Source organism: Terrapene carolina, unplaced genomic scaffold (assembly GCF_002925995.2).
Source record: "Terrapene carolina triunguis isolate 2854851 unplaced genomic scaffold, T_m_triunguis-2.0 Scaffold94, whole genome shotgun sequence".
NCBI classification, from domain to species: domain Eukaryota; kingdom Metazoa; phylum Chordata; order Testudines; family Emydidae; genus Terrapene; species Terrapene triunguis.
The window spans coordinates 4,149,954-4,160,155 of record NW_020664445.1 but is presented as its reverse complement, the minus strand read 5'-3'; the positions used below and the strand labels follow the sequence as shown (position 1 = coordinate 4,160,155).

At 43.6% G+C, this 10,202-nt stretch overlaps 1 protein-coding gene across 1 annotated transcript in view; it reads left to right on the top strand.

Annotated features, from left to right (window-relative positions):
* The window catches only part of LOC112103044 (deleted in malignant brain tumors 1 protein-like), a 55,821-nt gene extending 45,930 nt beyond the window's left edge, over positions 1–9,891 (top strand). The window contains exons 6-9 of the mRNA XM_029911319.1: positions 2,215–2,529; positions 2,689–3,003; positions 5,770–6,084; positions 9,542–9,891. Coding sequence (XP_029767179.1) covers positions 2,215–2,529; positions 2,689–3,003; positions 5,770–6,084; positions 9,542–9,891 — 1,295 coding nt within the window. The remainder of the gene's footprint in view (positions 1–2,214; positions 2,530–2,688; positions 3,004–5,769; positions 6,085–9,541) is intronic.
* Positions 9,892–10,202: the final 311 nt, after the last annotated feature.

Below are 10,202 nucleotides of genomic sequence, written 5' to 3'. Positions count from 1 at the left end.
ACTGTGGGCACGGTGAAGATGCTGGAGTTCTCTGCTCAGGTCTGTTCATTCTCTATTGAAGTTGATTAGCTGGGGATTAATTTAAGAATTGTGTATTAAGTGATAGAGAAGCAATACAATAAGAAGAGAGCTGTGCAGAGTAGAAGAAAATCTTCCTGCTCATCACACGCACATATTACAGATTGGCATTTCTGAGCACATTTCCAAATCTGAAATCAGGTGTATTGGCAGTGGTGGTGTACTGAGTGATGTACCGTGTAGAAGCCTGCACAGTTCCTGCCCATATTATATTCATGTTATAGCTGTCCACTACATATAGCCAGAGTTAATCAGAGGGTCCAATGAGTGCCTCGGGGGTACTGCCCAGCACTAGCAATACCTAGTTTTTGAACAAACTGTATGTGCTGCAAATATTGGCTCCCATTACCTGCCTTACTTAGAGCAGTGCGGCAAGGGCATTGATCACAGATATATCATACTTGGCACCCTCCACTCAACAAGTACTTCTTCTCTAACTTATACAGTACCATGCAGCACTGGCAGAATTTCGTCCTTCATGTTAACAGCAAACCTCATCAGCTTGCTATCCCCTGCACCTCCAACTTGTTAATATCTGACCACATCTGAATGTGTTGTTTTAAATATCTTGAGTAACCTTGGTGCAAGCATCTCACTATTAAACACTTTCATACCTGCCAACATTTACAGACAAAACCCAGCATGTTCTAATGTGCATGTATTTGTATAAATATTCATTAACATATATTCGTTTACAAACACACTGCCCATTTGTCCTATTTACACTTTCTCCATACATTTTATTCCATACAACTTGATCGGCATTCCTCCTGCTCCAACTTTCACTGCAACCCATCTTTCCCCCTATGTGCTGGCAATGCGCATATTCCCCAGACAAAACTTATCCCACTTCCTAACCCTATTCACTCCACACACACACTGAATACATATAGCCACTCATTCTGTACTATCATCTCTGCACTCTATACCTACCCATTCTACATCCACCCATCTCTACTCCACACATTTCATTTTGAATACATCTCCCCACTCATTCCACACACATGTTTAATCAGTTCCAAACAGTCTAAGCTACATGAGAAAAGGGAACACTCAGACACAGGCCCTAGCATTGATAGGTAAAACCCAGGGGAAGGATATTTTCTCTGTTTTCTCCCAGTCCCAGTAAACATCCTTGGGTGCCAGCATTTTCTCTGCACACCCACAGAAAGATCTGAAAACTCACGGTCTATGAGGAAAACTGGTAGAGTTGTAAGGTGTTCAATTTTTAAAAATTAACTAAGGTACTTTTATGGCCCCCATCCCCATATAATCCCCAACCCTCCAAATTTTTAACGAATTTATCATTGCAATGCTCCTGTGAGGTAAGAAACTGAGGCACAAAGAATATAAGGGACTTTGTTCAAGGTCACACATAAAGTTTATAACAGAAAAGGGAATTAAGTCCAGGTCTCCCAACTCAGTTCTCTACCACTGGACTTTCTTACCATACTGAGACATAGCTTTGTAACAAATCAAAAAATGGTCAAAGGCTAGGAAACAAAGAAGCATAGTGAAGGGCTATTTCCTCTTACACCATGTTTGTTTATTTTCTTCAGTTATCTTTCTGACAGAACTTTTCAAAAAAATTCTAGTAAGTTAGAGAATCCTGATTTTTCAATTAAAAAAACTTGCTTGTTTGACCATATCCAGATTTACCTGTTACTTTGCTCTGTCTCCACGTATTTGCTCTGTCAAGAGATGATAGATAAGACCACTGGTCTAGCATCAGTGGAATCTCCCTGTTCTCCATTTCCTCCCATTTTATTTATTCATTTGATGTGCTGTCATTTTAAATTCATATGTATTAAATACCAAAACCCACAATGAAAAAACAAAGGCAACAAAAGAAGAATATACCTGTAAATGTTTTGACAAAGAATAAAAGGCCTCAAACCACTTCGGATTCTAAAGGTCATGAAATCCAAAATCAGAATTATTCCTCTTATTACCTTAGACTCCACTTAATATTTTATTCACTATAATAAAAAAGGATTTTTCATCATTATATTTTTTTTCCTGGTCTTTATATAGCATTAGTTTTGCTTGAGAATATTGGTGTCATTTGTTCACGTTTTCATTCCGAAACCTGCACTAGCAATATGTTAAACTAACAGCTGGGATTTTTCCCTATAGGAAGCAAACAGCTCAGACTGGTGAATGGAGCAGATCATTGTGCTGGGAGAGTGGAGGTTTATAATGATGGCACCTGGGGCACAGTCTGTGATGATTACTGGGATCTACTGGCTTCGAATGTTGTTTGCAAACAACTGGGGTGTGGACACATCATCAATGTAACTGTCTCTGCTTATTATGGGGAAGGATCAGGGCAGATCTGGCTGGACAAAGTGAAATGCTCTGGAACTGAATCCTACATCTGGGAGTGTCCTTCTAGTAGATGGGGTAAGAATAACTGTGGACACAGCGACGATGCAGGAGTTCTCTGCTCAGGTATGTTCTATGAATGCTCTATTGAATCTTATTAAAGTGGAACTATGAAGGTACCAGTCAGGACTAAATGGTTATAGCTCTCTTGAGATTCTCACTTAAAGCAGGTATTCATCTTCTACATAGGAATATGACATTAAAAGCTGGAATATTTCCCTACAGGAAGCAAACAGATCAGACTGGTGAATGGGGCAGATCATTGCTCTGGGAGAGTGGAGATTTATTACAGTGGCTCCTGGGGGACAGTCTGTGATAATTCCTGGGCCCTTTCAGCTGCCAATGTCGTTTGCAAAGAATTAGGATGTGGACACGCCATCAATGCACCTGGCTTGGCTCATTATGGGGAAGGATCAGGGCAGATCTGGCTGGATTATGTGAATTGCTCTGGAAGCGAATCCTATCTTCGAGACTGTTCCTCCAAAGGATGGGGTCAGCACAACTGTGAGCACAGTAAAGATGCTGGAGTTGTCTGCTCAGGTCTGTCCTTTGAAAGTTTATTTGAATATAACTAATAGGGGGTAAATATAATGGGTGGGTGGTAACTAACAGAGAAGCCATAAAATGAGATTCAAAGAGCTTGGCTTGTTTAGCCTAACCAAAAGAAGGCTGAGGGGAGATATGATTGCTCTTTATAAATATATCAGAGGGATAAATACCAGGGAGGGAGAGGAATTATTTAAGCTCAGTACCAATGTGGACACAAGAACAAATGGATATAAACTGGCCATCAGGAAGTTTAGACTTGAAATTAGACGAAGGTTTCTAACCATCAGAGGAGTGAAGTTCTGGAACAGCCTTCCAAGGGGAGCAGTGGGGGCAAAAGACATATCTGGCTTCAATATTAAGCTTGATAAGTTTATGGAGGAGATGGTATGATGGGATAGCCTAATTTAGGCAATTAATTGATCTCTGACCGTTGGCGGTAAATATGCCCAATGGCCTGTGATGGGATGTTAGATGGGGTGGGATCTGAGTTACTACAGAGAATTCTTTCCTGGGTGTCTGGCTGGTGAGTCTTGCCCACATGCTCAGGGTTTAGCTGATCACCATATTTGGGGTCGGGAAGGAATTATCCCCCAGGGCAGATTGGCAGAGGCCCTGGGGGGGTTTCGCCTTCCTCTGCAGCATGGGGCAGGGTCACTTGCTGGAGGATTCTCTGCACCTTGAAGTCTTTAAACCACGATTTGAGGACTTCAATAGCTCAGACATAGGTCAGGGGTTTGTTACAGGAGTGGGTGGGTGAGATTCTGTGGCCTGCGTTGTGCAGGAGGTCAGACTAGATGATCATAATGGTCCCTTCTGACCTTAAAGTCTATGAGTCTGAGAAGAACCTGAGTATGACAGTGGAGAGTCTCCTTCCTGGTCACACAATTCTTTTGATATATACACCGGACCCTCGCTATAGCCCGCGTCGCTATAGCGCGGATTCGCGTAAAGCGCAGTCGCGGCAATGGATCCCAAATTAGTTATTTAAATTGGTATCCATGGCAACGCGTTCCACGCATTAACGCACATTAATGCACATTTTAGCGAGGGTCCAGTGTATTCCTGTAGAATGGTAACCAGATTTTCCAACTGTGCCAAACCCAAGTATTCAAAAATCATGAATCAGGTCCCAAAAATCAAGTAATTGGTTGAAAATAATGTGATTTAAAATAATAGAATCATAGTGTTAGAAGGAATCTAGTCTAGCCCCTGCCAAAATGCAGGACTTTTTGTGTCTAAATCATACAAGACAGATGGCTATCCTATCCAGCTTCCTTTTGAAAACCTCCAGTAAAGGAGCTTCCACAACCTCCTTAGGCCTCTGTTCCATTGTCCTACTGTTCTTGCAGTTAGGAAGTTTTTCCTGAGATTTAATCAAAATCTCCTACAGTGTAGTTTGAACCCATTGTCTTTTGTCCTGCCCTCTGTGGCAAGAGAGAACAAAGTTTCTCCATCATTTTTGTGGCAGCCTTTCAAGTATCTGAAAAACACTGTCATGTCGCCCCTTCATCTCCTCTTTTCCAAACTAAACATACCCAGTTCCTTCAGTTTTGGCTCATGTGACTTGCCTTCCATCCCTTTGATCATCTCTGTTGCTCTCCTATGGACCCTTTCCAGTTTCTCTACATCCTTTCTATACATTGGTGACCAAAATTGGACACAGTACTCTAGCTATGGCCTAACCAGTGCTGAGTAGAGTGGCATTATCACCTCCCGTGACTTGCATGCAATGCCTCTGTTAATGCAACCTAAAATTACATTTGTGGGGTTTTTTTGCAACAGTATCACATTGCTGACACATGTTGGGGATGTGATCCACCACAACTCCCAGATCCTTCTCAGCAGTGCTGCTGCCAAGCCAGTTAACCCCCATTCTGTATTTGTGCGTTTGGGTTTTCTCCCCTAAGTATAGTTTCTTACATTTGTCGTTGCTGAATTTCTTTTTGTTGTCTATAGCCCAGTTCTCCGATTTATCAAAATTCCTTTGAATGTTAGCTCTATCCTCCAAAGTGTTCACAACCACCACTAGCTTTGTGTTATCTGCAAATTTGATCCATATGCTCTCTATTCCTACATCCAGATAATTAATAAAGTTGTTAAATAACACTGCACCCAGAACAGATCCCGGTGGAACCTCACGTGAGACCTCAGTCCAATATGATATTATTCCATTAATAATCAATCTTTATTTGCAGTTGTTTAACCAATTATGTATCCACTCAATGGTAGTTCGGCCAAGCCTGCATTTCTCCTGCTTACTTATCAGAATGTCATGTGGGACTGTGTCAAAAGCCTTGCTAAAGTCCAGGTATATTATGTCCATTGCATTCCCCCATCCACCAAACCACTTACCCTGTCAAAGAAGAAAAGCAAGCTGGCTTGGCATGGTTTGTTCTTAGTAAATCCATATTGGGTGATCACCCCTTCATCCTCCAGGTATTCACAAGCTGAATGTTTTATACATTGTTCTAGTAAATCCCAGGTATCGAGGTGAGGCTGACTGGTCTATAGTTCCGTGGCTTCTCCTTTCCCCCCTTTTTAAAGACGGGCACTACATTAGCCCTTCTCCAGTCTTCTGTGATCTCTCCTGTCATCTCTGAGTTTGCAAATATTATTACCAGTGGGCTGAGATTTCTTCAGCTAGTTCCTTTAGCAGACAGGGGTGAACAACATTGAGCCCCGCTGACTTGAATTCATTCAAATTAGTCAGAAGAACACAGGAATATGATATTAAAAGTTGGATTTTTCCCCCTACAGGAAGCAAACAGATCAGACTGGTGAATGGGGCAGATGGTTGCTCTGGGAGAGTGGAGATTCATTACAGTGGTACGTGGGGGACAGTCTGTGATGATTCCTGGGACACATCAGATGCCAATGTCGTTTGCAAAGAATTGGGATGTGGACACGCCATTGATGCCCCTGCCTCAGCTCATTATGGGGAAGGATCAGGGCAGATCTGGCTGGATGATGTGAGTTGCTCTGGAAATGAATCCTATCTTCGGGACTGTTCCTCCAGCGGATGGGGTCAGCATAACTGTGGGCATGGTGAAGATGCTGGAGTTCTCTGCTCAGGTCTGTTCTTTGGAAGCTTTATTGAATCTAATTAATAGGATGTCAATATAAGAGGTCAGTGTTAACTAACAGAGAAGCCATAAAATGAGAAGAAACTGAGTATGAAAGTGGAGAATCTCCTTGCCTGTCACATAGTTCTTTTGAGATATATTCCTTTGGAATGATAACCAGAATTTCCAGCTCTGCCTAACCCAAGTGTTCAAAAATCATGAGTTACGACTAAAATATCAGGAAATTGGTTAAAAATAACGAGATTTAAAATCATACACTCCTAGAATCATAGTGTTAAAAGGGACCAGTGGGGTCATTGAATCTAACCCCTGCCAAGATGAAAGACGTGCTGTGGTTAAACCATCCAAGAGAGATGGCTATGCAGCCTTCTTCTGAAAACATCCAGGGAAGGACCTTCCATAACTTCCCTAGGCCTCTGTTCCTTTGTCCTACTGTTGTTAAAGTTAGGAAGTTTTTCCTGAGATTTAATCTAAATCTGCTCTGCTGTAGTTTGAACCCATGCCTCTTGCCCTACCCTCATAGCAAGAGAGAACGATTTTTCTCCATCTATTCATGTCATGCTGACAGAAAGCAGAAGACCGGAAGTCCGAAGTGTAGGCAATGCAATATTTATTGGGGTTAGTTTCAAGCAAGTATATCCATAGCTCTGACACTGCTGAGCCTTTGTCCCAGTGTTCCAGTTCCCCCTTCCTGAGCAGGCATAATTATACCTGTAATGCATGGTGTTGGTCCCACCCCTTACAATTTATGGTCAAGTTCCGTTTTGGAGGGTCTTGAGTCTGGGGGCTTGGTACCACCTCTTTTGTATCCCATTGGAGGGGCAGAGAGTGAGGTTGTGTACTGGCCAACGCCAGGCCTTTCTTTGGCTTTTAGTGTTTCTTGTGTCTCTCCCCACCCCCTCTCGCCCCTCCTAACTGGTTGCTTGATCTTGGCTTGAGAGAGGAGCCAGGCAGCCTTCCAGTGTATGCTCATACATACTCCCAGCATAACCAGTAACACTTTAACTCTATTTCTTATCTTTTCTCATTGTGCTAAAAGCCCCATTTGGTTGTGGGAAATATAACACACAGTGTCTTTGGTCTTTGTTCACACAAATTAGTAAGGATATGAGAGTATCAAAAACCAAACTCAAAATTCTATCTCAGGCAAACAAACAGGTCTATATACTAACAGCAGCCTTACAAGTATTTTAAGACTGCTATCACTTCCCCACGGACTCTCCTCTATTCCAAACTAAACATACCCAGTTCCTTCAGTTTTTCTCATATGGGTTACATTCTCTTTCTTTGCTCATCTTTGTCGCTCTCCTCTGGATCCTTTACAGATTCTCTACAACCTTTCTATACACTGGTGACCATATTGGACACAGTACTCCAGCTGAGGCCCAACCAGCGCCAAGTGGAGCGGTACTGTCACCTCCTGTGATTTGCATGCTATGCCTCTGTTAATGCAACAGTAGCAGGCAGCTTGGAGGGCCAAGCAGCCTAGTGGTTAGAGTGCCTGGCTCTCGGCCCTTTGATTGGTTGAGTAGCCTCAGCGTTTATGGCCTAGAGGGGTAGTGAGATCCGGGCCCTTCCTCTCCATTGGGTCCAAACCCAGGTCCCTGAGTAAGTCAGCCCCTGAACAGCGAGGGGATCCCTCCCAGCAGGAAGTCAAAATCCTCTTCCATGGGCTACTTCCTACCGGTCTGTTCAGTTTGAGGAATGGCCCCTCTAGTGTAGTTTGCTGGATGGCTTGTTTCCTGCAGGGTTCCCTCTTGGTCTAGGGCAGCGCCTTGCTGCGATCTCCAGCTCCTTCAGGCAGGGCAGCCACAAGTTGGTGAGGGCAAACCCCACAACGTCTCTGGTTTCCACTCAGTAAGTTACTTCAGGTGCTGGAGGCTCCTTCACAGTCTCCCTTGGCTGTGGAGACAGTGCTTATTCTGAGTCAGCTGCCCTGGCTGGCCGATTACTGCTCCTTCCCTTCAAGCAGGGAGACGGCTAGCTCCTGACTCTTCACCAGTCAGCACCAAACTGAGCCACGGTCTCTTCACCCCTGCTCCCATGCCTGGCTTATGCTGCAGATGTAGCATGGTGGGGCTAGCTGGGCCCAAAGGCTCTTTAACACTTGCTGTGCAGGCTGGCAGTTTCTTTTTCATCAAGCAACCTACAATTGCATTTGCCTTTTTCCCAACAGCATCACACTGTTGACTCAAGTTGAGTGTGTGATCCAACACAACTCCTAGATCCTTCTCAGCAGTGCTGCTGCCAAGCCAGTTACCTCCCATTCCACATTTGTACCTTTGGTTTTTCTCCCCTAAATATAGAACATTACATTTGTCTTTGTTGAATTCCTTTTTTTTAATCTGTAGCCCAGTTCTTCAATTTATCAGGATCTCTTTGAATTTTATCTCAATTCACCGAAGTGTTGGCAACCCCCCTAGCTTTGTGCTATCTGCAAATTTGATCAGTATGCTCTATATTCCTCCATCCAGGTCATTAATAAAGATGCTAAATTACACCAGACCCAGAACAGACCCCTGTGGAACCTCACTTGACACCTCCCTTCAATCTGACATCATTCCATTAATAGTCAATCTTTGTTTGCGGTTGTTTAACCAATTACGTATCCACGTACTGGTAGTTCTGCCAAGCCCGCATTTCTCCAGCTTACTTATCAGAATGGCATGTGGGACTGTGTCAAAAGCCTTGCTAAAGTCCAGGTATATTATGGCCATTGCATTCCCTCATCCTCAAAACCAATTACTGGTCTTAGGGCTTGTCTACGCTACCGAGGGGGATTGATCTAAGTTACGCAATTTCAGCTACGTGAATAGCGTAGCTGAAGTCGACTGACTTAGATCTATTTACCGCGGTGTCTTCACTGTGGTAAGTCGACAGCTGATGCTCTCCTGTCGCCTCCACCTGCGCCTCTCGTTCTGGTGGAGTGCCAGAGTTGACAGGAGAGCACTTGTTGATCAATTTATCACGTATAGACAAGATGTGATAAATCAACCCCCACTGGATCAATCACTGCCTGTCGATCCAGCGCAAAGTGCAGACAAGCCCTTAGAATAATATCAAACTGGTTTGACATGATTTGTTCTTAATAAATCCATGCAGGATCCTAGTGATCATCCCTTCATCCTCCAGGTAATCACAAATTGCTTGTTTTATACATTAGTAGTTTCCCAGGTATGTAGTCAGGATGCCTGGTCTATAGTTCCCCATCCTCCTTTCCCCCCTTTTTAAAGATAGGCACTATGTTAGTCCCTAGCCAGTCTTCCCAGACCTCTCCTATCATCCATGAATTTGCAAATATTATTGCCAGTGGCACCGAGATTTCTTCTTCTAATTCCTTTAGCACACTGGGATGAATAAAATCAGGCCCTCCTGACATGAATTCATGCAAATTAGTAAGAAGATCAAAGAAATGTGATATTAATATGTGCAATTTATCCCTACAGGAAGCAAACAGATCAGACTGGTGAATGGAGCAGATCGATGTGCTGGGAGAGTGGAGATTTATTACAATGGCATCTGGGGGACAGTCTGTGATGATTCCTGGGACACATCAGATGCCAATGTCATTTGCCAAGAATTGGGATGTGGACGCGCCCTTAATGCAACTGGCTCAGCTCATTATGGGGAAGGATCAGGGCAGATCTGGCTGGATGATGTGAGTTGCTCTGGAAGCGAATCCTATCTTCGGGATTGTTCCTCTGGTGGATGGGGTCAGCATAACTGTGGGCACGGTGAAGATGCTGGAGTTCTCTGCTCAGGTCTGTTCTTTGAAAGTGTTATTGAATCTAATTAATAGGGGGTTAATGTAAGAGGTTGATGTTAACTAACAGAAAAGCCATAAAATGAAAAGAACAGTGGAAAATCTACTTACTGTCACACAATTCTTTTGACATATTGTGTCAAGGCACCTCCTTTGTCTCGCCAGACCTTAGTGCTTTCCCCTCTGGCGATGGTGGGCCTGGGGTTAATCAGCCCCTCTCTGGGCAGGGTTTGCCTTTCCCCTTCTGTGTTCCCTTGGCCATACTTTCAGGGTAGCCCTGACAGTCGGCCTAAGGGGTGATCCTCCACCAAACAAAAAAGAAACAGTCTCATAAACTAAAACCC